The sequence below is a fragment of the Dendropsophus ebraccatus genome, chromosome 14 (genome assembly GCF_027789765.1).
Source record: "Dendropsophus ebraccatus isolate aDenEbr1 chromosome 14, aDenEbr1.pat, whole genome shotgun sequence".
NCBI lineage: Eukaryota > Metazoa > Chordata > Amphibia > Anura > Hylidae > Dendropsophus > Dendropsophus ebraccatus.
The window spans coordinates 32,849,396-32,864,501 of NC_091467.1; the positions used below are offsets into that span (position 1 = coordinate 32,849,396).

General features: G+C 42.7%; 2 protein-coding genes across 4 annotated transcripts; one reads left to right on the forward strand and one right to left on the reverse strand.

Moving 5' to 3' along the window:
* The first annotated feature begins 1,876 nt into the window (after window positions 1-1,876).
* RDM1 (RAD52 motif containing 1) lies at window positions 1,877-9,822 on the forward strand. Of its 3 annotated transcripts, XM_069952719.1 has the most exons (7): window positions 1,877-2,010; window positions 2,455-2,634; window positions 3,637-3,759; window positions 4,298-4,460; window positions 8,386-8,484; window positions 9,278-9,363; window positions 9,602-9,822. In XM_069952719.1, exons 1-7 carry the CDS (start codon window positions 1,912-1,914, stop codon window positions 9,704-9,706), a joined length of 855 nt encoding a protein of 284 aa, XP_069808820.1. In that variant the 5' UTR covers window positions 1,877-1,911; the 3' UTR covers window positions 9,707-9,822. The 3 variants fall into 3 exon arrangements, with proteins under 3 accessions (XP_069808820.1, XP_069808822.1, XP_069808823.1); XM_069952721.1 differs by lacking the exon at window positions 8,386-8,484; XM_069952722.1 differs by lacking the exon at window positions 4,298-4,460 and having other exon boundaries at window positions 8,386-8,491.
* Window positions 9,823-10,109: 287 nt separating this feature from the next.
* Window positions 10,110-11,110, reverse strand: LOC138772451 (somatotropin-like). Its single transcript, XM_069952847.1, has 3 exons — window positions 10,936-11,110; window positions 10,678-10,830; window positions 10,110-10,436 (listed from the first exon to the last, which is right to left on the reverse strand). Exons 1-3 carry the CDS (start codon window positions 11,104-11,106, stop codon window positions 10,233-10,235), a joined length of 528 nt encoding a protein of 175 aa, XP_069808948.1. The 5' UTR covers window positions 11,107-11,110; the 3' UTR covers window positions 10,110-10,232.
* Between the last annotated feature and the right edge of the window lie 3,996 nt (window positions 11,111-15,106).

Sequence of the window (15,106 nt, forward strand, 5' to 3'; positions counted from 1 at the left end):
TTACTGGCCTCTCTTCCTGTCAATCATCCCTCCGAGCGCGCTGACTAGATACAGGCAAGGGAAGTAGTCATCTGGGCGCTCCCTGCCTGTATCTAGTCAGCGCGCTCGGAGGGATGATTGACTGGCAGAGAGGCCAGTAAGGGACCTCTCTGCCTGTCACTCATCCTCTCCGAGCACACTGACAGGCAGAGAGCGGTGACTAGATACGGGCGGGGAGCTGCCCAGACGACTACTTCCCCCGCCACTGCCTGTCACGCACCCAGGGGATTTAAGCCCTTTTTTTTTTGGGGGGGGGGGGGGGTATACAGTTCCTGCTGCAGCCACTGTATACAGTAGTTCAGGGAACCATATCAGCCCGATTGGGCTGATTGGTTCCCTTTAATATAGGCGGTAAGGTGGTACATTTCCCTATTCACTTTAATGGAACGAATTTACAAAACCCCATCCAAACTGGAGACAAGAGTGGCGCTGTCTCTGGAAGAAAGTGGCCATGTTTTTCTAACAATGGATAACCCATGACAACTTGTATCCTGCTTGCATCCAAGTCAGGATCCAACAACAATGCTACTTCAATATTTAATATCTCCTTGTCAACAGATTAGTCACCATCTTAAAATTCTAAATACCAATAGAAAAATAACTGAACCTCTGACATATTACAACATATAAATTTTATTATTAAAATTGCAGAAAAATTACAAAATAATAAATAAATACACAATGAACCATGGCTGACAAAAATGTTAAAAACGACAAACATACAATGAGGGGGCTGCTGCAGATGGACACAAGTAAATAAGTAAATGAATAGATGGTAGACTAAAGTGCTAGATACAGTACAAGGAGAGCTATGGGTAGATGATATGTATTAAACAAGCCAAAAAGAGTGCAATAGACAATTCATAGATCTCAACTGGTAAAAGAACTACTAAAGTATCCTACCATAAATAATAGAAGTCAAAGTGTCCACCGGCGGCCCCCACCGCAACGCACGTTTCGGCGTAGCCTTTTTCAAGGGGTACTATTTTCTATTGGTATTTAGCTTGCTACTAGAACCCGAAGTTCTTAAACCTTACACTTATCCCCCATACATTAGAGCAGTACGGGTAGTGTCTTGTATGGTGGAGTTCTACAGACTTTATATATGTGTTATGTCATCTTAAAATTCTGTTGACAAGAAGATATCAAATATTGAAGTAGCATTGTCGTTGGTGTGTTTGATCTGCTTATTGGGTTCCATAGGGAGGGCCGGCTCCCGTACACACACTAGAAGGCGATAAAGCGCAGTGTGGTCAGGATACCCCCACAAAAACCCAAAAAGCACTGACCACTCAGCTAGTATCAACAAGACGTCAAACAGATCCTGAATAATGTGGTATACAAAACAAGACTAGAAGATATCATTCACCATGTGTGAAAATGGGGTACAGGGACAGGTGGGAGAGCACCCAACATGTTTCGCCGTTACCACGGCTTCCTCAGGGAATATTTGGCAGCAAGGATTTCTGGAGATCACACCTACAGAAGTTTATGGATAAGGCTGTGTTCACACTTCTATTCAACAGTAAGGATACAGGGCTAATCCTGCAGCCACAACAATGCAGACCTCCATGGAGCTCATTATAAGACTGTCATGTGCAGACAGGAATTTTATTAAATACTGAGAAATCTGAGGTCATTGCCACCAAATCTTGTCCAAATCCACCCAGAAATGAAGAACAAGGAAACAACCCTACACTTATACACAGAAGGCATGCCCAAAAGAAAAATGGCCGCTAAAGTTAAGACGTCATCGGCGAAGCAACGCTTAGAGCGATCACATGACATCTGGAAGCTCTCTGATTCGTCAAAAAGTGGAAGTGGGCGGGTCTAAGGTTTTCGCGGCTAGTGTGAGTCTGGCGTTTCCGGGTGATGGATCCCGAGATTGTAACCTTCACGATCCCTACGGAAAATAATAAAATCGTTTTTGTTTGGAATATCAACGCGCAGCTGCCCGAGGGAGAAATCTATGTGAGTCTTGCGCATGCGCAATATATGTAGCGAGGATACAAGGAAATTGCAGCCATTACAGACACACCATTGTGGTTTATGTTGTACCTTGCTGCCACCTACTGGTGTTATTAGAGAAGGACAGCTATATACAGTAGTTTACATTTCTCTATTTTTTCCAAACTTTCTCCAAAAGTTTCAAAAACTTTTGAAATGTCATAGAGACAGCCAAAGTTTTGATCAATTGTGGTCCTGGTGTTCAGAACCCTAACAATTCCTTGGCTAAGTGCTTCTCTCCCGGCTTGCTGTAGGAAATTCTATAGTAAGTCTATAGAGCTCATCTCCTGCAGTGAAGCGCACAGCCACGTGCTTCTCCCAGCACACAAGCAGCAATGAATTGTGGGTGGTGGATGTTGGTGTGTTCATGAGGGTGACCTGTTCTTACTCATGCGTCTCTTTTTATAGTGCTCTTTGGAGAAAGTATTTTCTCAGTTTGGACCTCTCTACTCCCTGAAGCTTCTCCCGAATGCCAGCGTGGCAGAGCCTGGTTACTATGCCGTCCTCAAGTACTACTCCTCTCAGAGTGCCAAAAGAGCGCAGGCTGCGTGCGACAAGAAGAACCTCTTCCAGGACACTCCTGTGAAGGTAACTGCAGATCTAGGGGTTTGGGGGTGGTCTGTGGTTATACATAGTGTGTCAAATAGACCAACAGTATGTAGTTTACCATAGCTTGCCATGTGCAGCAATCTGTAGTTGACCGATTTCTAGGAAAGACACAGGAATATAAACCCCCTTCCCCCTCAAAGTTGTGCACAATATACCCTATAAATGGCATCTAAACCTACAGATATCATCTACAAACATCTACTTAACTTTCTAAATAACATCACTTTACTTATGTTATACCAATTTGGAATTGTAATGTGTATATACACAGTGACCCCACCAGCAGAATAGTGAGTGCAGCTGTGGAGTATGAGGCCGGGTTCACACTTCTGTGACCCGGCCTGTGTCAGTGAATATCATTCCTTCCGGTACTGCAGTGACGGCTGGATGGTCTTCATTCGTGCTGAATTTGGATGCAGGTGCATCCGTGTGCGCCTGTATTCCAATTCACCATAGCACACAATGGTAAGTGTGACCGGAGCCACACGCTCCATTGTGTGACCTGTCAGGCTTGTGCAGCCACTATTCAATGAATTGCGGTCGCACTAAACTGACATGTCAGTTTTTCGTGCGGCCACTAGGGTTCCCGGCCGGAGCGTATACTATGTGTATACACTCCGGCAGTGCAATGTAACTTTTGATTTAATCACAGCCGTTGTTGCAAATTGGCAACAACGGCCGTGCTTAATACAAAAGTTGTTGTGTAAACATAGCCTAATATACAATGTAATTCAGGATCAGTGCAGGATAAATAATGTATGTACACAGGGTCTTCATCAGCAGAATAATGAGTGAAGCTCTGAAGTATAACACAGGATGTAACTCAGGAATTAGGTGACTGAACTTATTTATAGTTTAATCCTGTATGTAAAATGTTGGATGGTGAACATGATGTTACTCACTGTACTGTATTATAGGAAGGAGTTGAATGTTATGCTGTATAATGTCGCTTGCGGATGAGTCTGCTTTTTCATTTTCTAGGTAAAGATATGCGTCAAGCAGAAAGGATTCCATTACAAGTCTATGGAGCTGTACGGCTACAGGTGCCAGGAGCTGGCTAACTACTACCTGGGGTTTAATGGCTGGTGCAAGAGGATCATAGCAGTGAGTAATGGCTGCCCTGCATCAGTATAATGAGGAGCTATATACTGTAGCCTTTATACATAGGTTATTGTTACTTACAGTTAAAGTTATTAAAACTTACGGTTTTGTTACGTGTAGAGTATAATTATTTTCTCTGGGGCTTCTCCGTGTAGTGTATAATTATTTTCTCCCGGGTGTAAAGTAGATCCGGTCTTTATGTGCTTCCCTGCTGAAGATCTGGGTCTAAGAGCGGTATCAGAGACTTAATCATAAGACTTTCTCTGAACAATCCTAACAATTGTACAGGTTTTAAGTAAATCATGGCCGCTTTCTTCTAGAAACATTGCACCCCTGAAGTGGCAGAGTGCATGTTTGGCTTCCGTTTCGCTGACCTTCTATGGGACTCCCGAAGGTAACCGAGCGTTGAAATTGGCTTTTATTGGAAGACCCATACAGACTGGGTGGAGTGGTGTCTGAGCATGCACGCTGTCACTATATACACCCATAGGGCTAAGGATCAGTGGAGGCTCATAAGTGACGTAGTATATTCCCTCTTCAGCTGCAGAATATAACTGGTTTGGATGATGACCCAGAGATGGAATCGGATCCACAAAAACAGGGGAATCTAAGATACTTGTGTGTTGTGGAGGTGGCCCTTCCCCATCACGGAGTGTGCAGCCGAGGCGTCGGAGTGGCAGAGGAGCGTCTTGAGAAGCGGAATGGTGACTATCCATTGTTAGAAGCGTTGTAGGTCATTGTAAAAACCCTTTATGATGTTATTTCTCATTGCAACAACATTGAAGTGGTTCTCCCACCTGTACAATAATGTGCCACACCCCTGGCACCCCTAGCCCTAAATAATCAGTGGGTCTGAAACCCCAACAGTCTGGCTTTGCCCATAACCAATCACAGCTCAGCTTTCACACATTGAGGAGTTCTGGTAAAGTAAAAGCTGAGCTGTGATTGGTTGCAATGGGCAAATTACACCATTTTTTTTTACACCACAGATACTTGGAATTAAAGAGACTCTGTCAGTAGGTTTCTGCTGTCCTATATCAGGGTAGCATAAAGTAGTGACAGAGAAGCTGAACAGAATGATGTATCACTTACATTGTTCTGTGCAGCTAATACAGAGATATCCTTCTGAATAACATGCACAATAAGTAGTCCTCTCCATTATGTGCATGACCCCAGTAGTCCTGGATATTCATGAGAAGCAGAAAACTCCGCCCACCAGCTGCTGATTGGCAGTTATCTATCCATGCTGTGTATAGGCAGTCAACTGTCAATTAGTGTTTCAAGAATTCTATTCAACTGAACAAAATGATGTAAGTAATACACCAGTCTGTTCAGCATTTCTGTGACTAGTTTATGCTGTCCTCATTTAAGGCGGCATAACCCTAGATTCACTTTAAGTCTGGGAAATTAAGTGGGTAGGGTAGTCTTGGTCATGTTCTTCCAACCGATGTCGGACATTTCTAGCTGTGTGATATGTTGTATCTTCTTGCTGGAAGATCAGGGAAGACCATCAGCACGTATGGGTGCATGATCTGTAAGGATGGATACATACAAAAATCATCCAAGAGTGCCTCTTTATGGATGAATGGCCATAAATTTGTTCCCCAGACCATAATGCTGCCACCACCAGCTTGTGTTCTTCTAGCAGTGGGCATTTGTGTTTCTAATGTTTCTGAGGTGCAGTGACCATCCACCTGCTTCAGAGCCTCGTACACAGTAGGGATTGATGGTCTGTTGTGTTAGACACATGTCTGGCAGGTGCCGGTCCAATCTCGTGCACCTTTGTAGCCAGCATTCTTCCCTCACATCAGTGGCACATGGTGCTCAGCGGTTTTCATTCACAACGGTGGCATTTATTTACTCTCTATACACATGACAGCAGCTCCCTATGTACCTCATAAAACTAAAATCAGACTCTCCTCCTCTAGACTCTACTGCCCTGCTCTGTGGTGAGTCTGTCCATAAGATGGCTGACATGGAGGAGCATGTGACCGTGCCCTGCCCCCAGTGTTCTCTATTGGCAAATACAGTCTCAGTGGTGGACACTGGGGGGGGGGGGGAGGGGGAGGTGTTATGGTCACATGCTCCTCCATGTCAGCCATCTTATGGACAGATTCGCCACAGAGCAGGGAAGCCCAGCCTGGAGAAGGGGAGTCTGATTTTAGCTGTATGAGGTACACAGGGAGCTACTGTCCGTAAGTGCAATAAGTATACTTACTAAGGCTATGTTCACACTACGTAAAACCACGGCCGTTGTTGCCAATGGCAACAACGGCCGTAGTTTTTGTGCAGCGGAACACAGCCTATTAAGCAATGGGATCCTCGCTGGAGTGTGTACACACATCGTATACGCTCTGGCAGGGATCTGTGCGGCCCCCGCAAATAACTAACATGTCAGTTATCTGCGGCCTTAATTCAGTGAATTCCGGCCGCAGAAAGACCTGTCAGTTCACACAGTGAAGCGAGTGGCTCTGGTCGCTTGCTTCACTGTGTGCTATGGTAAGCTCTGATGCGGGCGCACGCTGATGCACCCGCATCAGAGCTCTGCGGCTGGAAAGATCATCCGGCTGGTACTTAAGTACCGGCCGAGATGATCCGGCCGGAACGGCCGTTCTCATACGTTGTGTGAACATAGCCTAATACTGTAAACTAAACTATTTTACAATACATTGGCCAATCCCTTTAAGGAACACATAGGGAACAAATGGAAGAGTTTATGACGGTAGGATCAGACTGCACAGAGGCTTGTTTGTTGTCTGTTACCATGGATATGCACAAATTTACTTTACAGTTGTAGAAGCAAAATGATAAGAATTCTCACATACTCTGGTTTTAAAAGTGTAAATACAACACCAGGATTTAATGGGGCTGTTCAGGTTTAGGAAAATATGGCTGGTTTCTTACAAAAACAACACTACCCCTGTCCTCAGGCTGTGTATCTGCAATACCACATCCAAACTGAGAACACAAGTGATGCTGTTTCTGGAATTAAAGCAGCCATGTTTTTCTAAACCTTGATTTAACAAACGAAAAGTCTTGCTCTTTCCTTTTATATGTGTCTTCCATAGACATATCTTCTTAAAGAGGCACTTTTTCTTTCAACCCAACTGGTTTCAAAAAGTTTTATATAGATTTGTAATTTACTTCTATTTAACCCCTAGAGGACCGGGGCAATTTCAATTTTTGCGTTTTCGTTTTTTCCTCCTTGTGCTTAAAAGGCCATACCACTTGCATTTTTTTCATCTAGAAACCCACATGAGCCCTTATTTTTTTCTAGTATATGCACACTGATCTCTCATTGAGATCTTTGCTGTATAGCAATACAGCATAGATCAATGAGATAGGCACTCGATTGCTTCCGGCTGCTGCGCAAGATCAGCGCCATTACGGTGCAGACCCTGGCCTGAGCCGGACGTGTGGATCGCTTCTCCGGGACAACGTCCTGGAGGAGCGATCCACCCCACTAGACACCAGGGAAGGGCTGCATAAGGTAATCGAATGCAGCTTTCAACTTTGACAGCTGCATCCAAATACTAAATTAGCAAGCACGGCGATCGGACCGTGCCCGCTAATAGCCGCGGTCCCGGGCTACATGCGGCACCTGGGACCACGGCGGTTCAGAGTCCGGCCGCTGCGTGGCCCCGCTCTGAACACCCGTAGGGGGCCCTGGACGTACAGGTACACCAAGGGTCGCCTAGGGGTTAAAAACCTTGTGTCTTCCAGTACTTATCTGCTGCTGTATGTGCTGCAGGAAGTGTTGTTCTCTTTTCAGTCTGCCACAGTGCTCTCTGCTGCCACCCCTGTCTGAGACAGGAACTGTCCAGAGCAGAAAAGGTTTTTTATGGGGATTTGCTGCTGCTCTGGACAGTTCCTGACATGGACAGGGGTAGCAGCAGAGAGCACTGTGTCAGACTGAAAAGAAAACACCATTTCCTGCAGGACATACAGCAGCTGATAACTACTAGAAGACACAAGATTTTTAAATAGAAGTAAATTACAAATCTGTATAACTTTCTGAAACCAGTTGATTTGAAAGAAATAGATTTCTGCCAGAGTATCCCTTTAAGAGGTTTTCCAGCCTCCGAAAATTTTTCTAAAAGGGAGTCTGGGTGCTCTAAAAGTGAAAAAAAAAAAACATACTTACAGCTCCCGGTCTTCACAGCTCACAGCTACTTCCTGATTCCTGTGACGTGTTGTCCTTGCAGGAACTGCTTACAATCACTGATTGAGCAGATAGTTGCTGCAGGCACAGCATGGCACGGGAACTATAAAGAAGTGGTCAGCTGTAAGGACCTGGAGACATTGGATTGGCAGCTGCAGGGGATCCAGGCAGGTAAGTATGGTTTCTTCAATATTTAAAGCATCTTGACTCACTTTTATGGTACACAGAGAGATTTATCTGACAGATTTTTAAAGCCAAAGCCAGGAACAGACTATAAACAGAATAGGTCATAAAGAAAAGATTGAAATTTCACCTCTTTTCAGATCCATTTTTGGCTTTGGCTTCCAAAATCTGTCAGATAAATCTCTCTGTGTAAACGCACCATTAGAATCTGGTATTGGAATACACCTTTCAAGTATTTGTATTAAATACGTCTTTTCTTGTGTGTTCCCCCCCCCCCCCTCCAGATCCACTGGAATATATATCAAAGTCAGGGAGAATACAGAAGTATGCTGTACAGAAGGCTCTATCTAATGCTTTTCAGAAGATCCTCTTGGTGGTTTTCGGTAATGGGTATTGCACCTTGTGTGTTCTAGAATGTTGTGTAATATTAGGGTTTTCTCATTAGAGACATTGATGGCATATCACTATCACTGTCAGATTAGAGGCATCCAATCACAGTGCCTGAGAGGCAGCATGAGAAAATATGACTTTACTGAAAGAGTAGTAGATGATGGGAACAAACTTGCAGCAGATGTGGCTGGTAAATCAGCACAAAGTGAATGTAAAGCTGCCTAGGATAAACATCTATCCTAAGGTAATCATATAAGGGTATCTTGGCCATGTAGAAGCACTGATATGGTCACTGATGTTTTTTTCCAGGCAACATAGACAGTTTAAAGGGAATTGCATGATGGTAATTGTAGTTTTGTAACAGCTGGAGGGCTGAAAGTTTCATATCCTTGGTTACGGCATTCAGGACATGAGGGTTGTAGTTATGCAACAGCTGGAGAGCCACAGCTTGGAATATGGCATTGTCACGCCAGTCCTTTATATTAGCAGTGTCCCCCAACCTGTGGATCCCCAGATGTTGCAAAACTACATCCCCAATCATAGGTGGGTTGATCGTAGTCTTCCATCAGGTAGTCCTAGATTAGGGTACTATGCAATACTATGAAAGCCTTAGAAATGCCCTGTACTGGTGTGCACTATATATTGCAGCAAGGCCTCACATACCCTTAACATTTCTTATAGTAACTTTAAGACAAGGCAGAAATCTGCTTAGGTTACTGATGCCGGGAAGAAGGATACTGTAATCTCTCTGCAATGACCTGGTTATTATGTCTTCCTTCTATACAGACAATGGTAAAGTTGCTGTTGAATATGTGTCTGGAGAGGAGGACGTGGACTGCCTCACAGAGGAAGAACTACAAGGACTTATTCAGGTAGGAAAGAATGCCCCACCATGTATTGTTTAAGTCCTTCCAGCTGTTGGTAATAACATATGTTTTTCCTGCAGTCCCATGTAAAAACATACATTCTTCTTGTCATCTATTGTGCAGCATCTCTACACTGTACAACAGACACCTTGAATGTTCTCTTTTATGTATAGAATACTGTAGGTTCCTTTTGTGTTGTTTCCAGCTTTTCTCCTTAGTTTGTTGTATATGATCTGTGCCGCAGGTAAATGACTTCACTTGGGCTCCGAAGGATTCCGGAGAAGGGGGAGAGGATGAGGAGGACTGGGCAGACTTCACCTTACATGAAGACACTTTGGTAGATTTATAGGAATGTTTTTGTTTTTGTTTTTTTATTTGCACTATTTTTGTACATTGTTTTGTGACATGTATTATTTTGTATATATATTGTGTTTTTGTTTATAAAATTAAAAATTCTTAACTTTATTTCTAAGTGACCTTTTTAAAATGGGACTACAGATCCCATGATGCTTTGCCTTGTCATCACATGGTGAAATGTCTTGGGATTGCGGATTTTAGCTATGTGTGTATGCCTATTACTATAGATCTGCCGCACAGAAATTCACAAGTTCTGCATCTTATTCCTTTATTATTTCACAATGTACAAAGGCCTCAATGGGACCAGGCAGAACACATCAGATATATATATATATATATATATATATATATATATATATATATATATATATATTATACACTTTGGTCAGGAAGTTTTTATACTTAACATCACATAAATTCTGATTTCCCCCCCAAACATCTGATGATAAAATGCAGCAGGTTTCTGGGCGGCTTCCAGGAGGGCAGCCATCTTTGGTACGCAGTTTGTCTTATATTTTTTACACCATGCAGTTGCTCTCCACGAACCTCCGGCACTTCATCACTTTCAGGTAAGTCTCCACCTTGTGCATGTCTTTCTTGAAGCAGGACAGGAGTCCGTAGTTCTTAACCCGAGCATCATCATCGGAGTCAGGATGGGGGTCAAACTTGTCATAGGTGAAGGTCAGTAGGCCGTAATTACGGGCATTTCCATCATCCAGTTCCTAAAGAAAAATAAAATGGTCCAATGTTCTTCAAACTGAGATCCTGCAGCTGTTGCAAAACTACAACTCCCAGCATGCCCTGACAGCTTCAGCTGTCAGGGCATGCTGGGAGTTGTAGTTTTGCAACAGCTGCAGGGCATTAGTTTGTTGAATATTGGTTTACAGGCTGTGCTGTATATGGTGCAGTAGGGCTTGCTGACCACTAGGGCGCTCCCCAGTCATACTGAAAGTTTCCGCTTACCCTCATAAGAGCCAATAATCCTTCTTCGAGGTCTCTCAGTTTTTCGTAGACCGCACTCCCGAACACTTGGTTGGTAAGCAGTCTATTCAGAGACTGCACTGGTGTCATCCAAGACTGAATGAGGGTGAGGGAGAATCGCAGGAGGTCCGTATCCTGTAATAAGGGGATGGAAACATGTTAGCTGTGGGATTATGGAGTTAGTGTAGACTATACAACGTTGATATTGGTTACATAAATATGGCGGAGGAAGCTGCTTACTGATTTCTGGTGGGTGTTGTCCTTGTCAGTCGGGGCTGGGATGGTTTCTGAGTAGCAGAACATTGCATAGGAGTTCTTATTAGAATATCTCTTGTCTTCACGGATGAACGTTCGTTCCTGGAAGAGAGTGGTACACCATTCAACCAGACTGCAGAATGTAATGCGTGTCATTGTATAGCGTTTGTCTTCAGAGGAGAGGGCGCAGGACAGCTTCTTGTAGTCGTTTTATGGTGCAAATTTTCTTCAAAGAAAATAACTGAAGGTACAGTCGTCTTATACCTATCTGGTCTGAAGTGTACTAAGCATCAAGACCCTCACCAGCCTCTAGAACTTTGTTCCCCAACCTGTAATTCCCTGGAATATGTAACATATGTAGACGATGACACCACCAACAGAATGCAGCTCTGGAGTATAATACAGGATGTAACTCAGGATTAGTAATGTATGTACACAGTGACCCCAGGAGCAGAATAGTGAATGCAGCTCTGGAGTATAATACAGGATGTAACTTAGGATCAGTACCGGATAAGTAATGTAATGTATGTACACAGTGACCCCAAAAGCAGAATAGTAAATGTAGCTCTGAAGTATAATACAGGATGTAACTCCGGATCAGTACAGGATAAGTAATTTAATGTATGTACACAGGGACCCCACCAGCAGAATAGTGAGTGCAGCTCTGGAGTATAATAAAGACTGTAACTCAGGATCAGTACAGGATAAGTAATGTATGTACATGTTGACCCCCATCAGCAGAATAATAAGTGCAGCTTTGGAGTATAATACGGGATGTAACTCTGGATCACTACTGGATAAGTAATGTATGTACACAGCGACCCCACCAGCAGAATAGTGAGTGCAGCTCTGGAGCATAATATAGGATAGAACTCAGGAACAGTACAGGATAAGTAATGTATGCGCATGGTGACCCAACCAGCAGAATAGTGAGTGCAGCTCTGGAGTATAATACAGGATGTAACTCAGGATCAGTACAGGATAAGTAATGTATGTACACAGTGACCCCACCAGCAGAATAGTGAGTGCAGCTCTGGAGTATAATAAAGACTATAACTCAGGATTAGTACAGGATAAGTAATGTATGTACATGTTTACCCCCACCAGCAGCATACTGAGTGCAGCTCTGGAGTATAATACAGGATTTAAGTTAGGATTAGCAGAGAAGTAGTAATGTTTTTACCCAGTGAGTGTTACCTTATTAAATACTGGCACAATTCAATGTTAAGATCTTTACATTAAGAATTATACTGTACTTACATAGTCTCTGTATGTATCTGCTACCACCTGGTGAATGTACTGCGCCCGGATTACAGCATTATTGAGGAGACTGGCCAGAGGTATCTGGGGGAAAGCACTGAACCCTGGTGGGCTTTGAAGGCATACAATAAGCAACAGTCCAAGAGAGGAGCCTAGTCCTAGAAATGGGAGACAATAAACAACATAGGGTACCAAGAGATACTAAACAATTACGCCGTTGCTTTTGCAGACGTCAGTTATTTTACTCTTTCCTTAATACACTTGTTTTGCATCTAACCATCTTATCCACAATTTTTATTTATTCATATATATATATATATATATATATATATATATATATATATATATATATAATTATTTTTTTTTATTTTTTTATAATATAGACTTTTCAATGTATGATGTCCCTTAAAGGAGTTTGACATTGAAAAAAAAACATACTCCTTCCCCAGGTTGCAACTTAGTCCCATTTATTTTAGTGGAGCTGAGTTGCACTACCATAAACAACCCATGGACAGGTGTGGCGCTGTTTCTGGAAAAGAAGTCATGTTTCTAACCATGTAGGGGGACGTACCTGAAGGCATTGCTTGCTGGCTGTGGTGGTCTCAGGTGGAGAGAGGTCTGCAGGTCTTTGTCAGTGTGAGGACTGGATCCGGTCTTGGCCATTTTATATAGGTGAAGTGATTAATAGGCATGATGTTTGTACGGACGGCGGTCAGGTCAGAACTGATACATGTATACAGTGTTTTTGGTGTGACCCTTATTTATTATGGATAAAACAATGTGACATTTATCCTCGAACAAACATCTATATGGATCGACTGGTAACCGTATTTTTCTATAGCTCATGTTACCGGTTGGATTAGACCATTGATAAAGAGTAGCTTTGACTGCATACTTTATGGATACGTGACTAACATAGTTAATACCACAATGATCCATTAATGCATCACATGACACCTATGTCCTGCGTATTGAATAGGCAGAAACCCAACCGCTCTTCTTCAATATGCAGAATAGGTGTGTAGATGAAGTGGGTAGGTGTACAGAGTAAAGGAGATACCACTGAAGACCTCTCACTCACCCCACACCGAGCTGTTAGGTCTCTATATGCTAGTTTTATACTTTATTTTTTTTATTTATTATGTTTTAATTGGTAAGGTAAGGGACTCGATGTAATAATAAAAAAACAAACCTATGTATATATTATAATGTGTAGACAGGATTTGTATCTGCTTCATCCACACACATAGTGAAACTGTTTGCCAGTAGTACACACACAGGCACTTCCATTTCTCTTCTCTGACCAATCACAGGGCGGCACATATTCCTCTCTGCTGTAGAGTGACTTAGTGCTGGAAAAAGTACACTGGCCTACATAGGCTGGCGCTCTGCTGGGGATGATTTGCACAGTACAGATGTATAAATGACATGTAGGGGGGAGTGTGAACCCAGCCTAAGCCTGCTTCTTTTATTTTTCTGTCCTGGTCTCACTACGGCTGGAGACCGAATTCCCTTAACATCTGGACAGCAGTTTGCAGGGATGTGAGACACCTAGTGGTCATGACTTGAGAATTTTTTTTCTGGGGTAAGGAGCCATTTCTGGTAACTAATAGATATGTTACAGATTACGTAGGCAACATAGGCATGGAGACCGAACGGACAAACATACTATCAAAACAGGATTTTAGGAAAACAGTACTGCGGATGAAGATAAGGACACAACCTCCTTCTTCAGCATCTCCTGCTCTATGGGAAATATTCAAACCTGCTGTTTCTGTTAACATATTGTGCACCAGTATCCACAGCAGTAAATCCTCAACAGATTGACACCACATCTGTACCATTTAGGGTGAATTTTCTGCCGCAGATTTTGGACCAGAAACATGGAAAATCTATTGAATATCCTCCCTGTCTGAATATACCCAAACGTTTTCTCATTTACACCTCTGTTTGAACTGTTAGTGGGGGGACAATATATTTCTTGGAAGAAGATCCCATGGTCAGGATGTGTAATTATCTTATACACAAGTGTGCTTAAAGTGACTTTGTCACCTCCTGATCGCCACAGGATAGTTATCACAAAAAGCATTTAGAACATATCTTTGTTGTCTGTGTCTTTTTATTTTCTTTAAAAAAAAAAATCTATATATAGTCTGTGAATAGTGTCAAAGAGGTGGAGCCTATTGTTGCCTGCTATGTGCCTTACCACGCTGTATGCTGGTACCTTTGCATAATCAGCAGTGTGCACTGTGCATGCAGTACAGTGAGGTGGAGCTAGGGTTTAGGGAATGATAGGCTCCGCCTCTTTGACACTATTCTAAGCCTAACTATAGGTTTGTGGGGGGGGGAACAAAGGCGACAAAGGTGTTTTTTTTAGTGCTTTTATTGATAACTATCCAGCGGTGCCGCCAGTTCAGTAGATTGTTAGGTGGTGACAGATTCACTTTAAACTTTATGCATACAAAAAGTCACAAGTGTGCAACTTCGTTCAGTTTTGTAACACTCAAGGCATTTTTTTATTTATTTTTTTTTATAAATGAGTGTTGCTTAGCATCAGAGTCAGGCTTCATGGGGTTAACTGTGAAACATAATATGCCAAAAAAGGCGCTACAGTCACTTGAAATTTTTAAAAGTTGTATGTAAAAAAAATAAAATGACATATAAAAAAACATAATACATGAGAGTATAGCTTATTTTATTAACAAAGCTTTAGGTCCATAGTCTGTGTTTAATGGCTGCCTACTTGCAGTGAAACTAAAAGTCCCAGCATACCATGACGATCTACGCTATCGGAGCTTACTGGGAATTGTAGTTTTACCAGAATTTTGGAACCACACGTTACAGTACAGTCTAGATATATGTAATTGTTTTAACACCTGACCTACCATAAAGTGGC

Coding starts and splice junctions, on each gene's coding strand:
- RDM1 (XM_069952719.1), top strand. CDS start 1,912: ATGGATCCCGAGATTGTAACCTTCACGATCCCTACGGAAAATAATAAA. Junction 2,011..2,454: donor TGCCCGAGGGAGAAATCTAT/GTGAGTCTTGCG, acceptor CTCTTTTTATAG/TGCTCTTTGGAGAAAGTATT. Junction 2,635..3,636: donor TCCAGGACACTCCTGTGAAG/GTAACTGCAGAT, acceptor TTCATTTTCTAG/GTAAAGATATGCGTCAAGCA.
- LOC138772451 (XM_069952847.1), bottom strand. CDS start 11,106: ATGACACGCATTACATTCTGCAGTCTGGTTGAATGGTGTACCACTCTC. Junction 10,831..10,935: donor ACAACACCCACCAGAAATCA/GTAAGCAGCTTC, acceptor CCCTTATTACAG/GATACGGACCTCCTGCGATT. Junction 10,437..10,677: donor GATTATTGGCTCTTATGAGG/GTAAGCGGAAAC, acceptor ATTTTTCTTTAG/GAACTGGATGATGGAAATGC.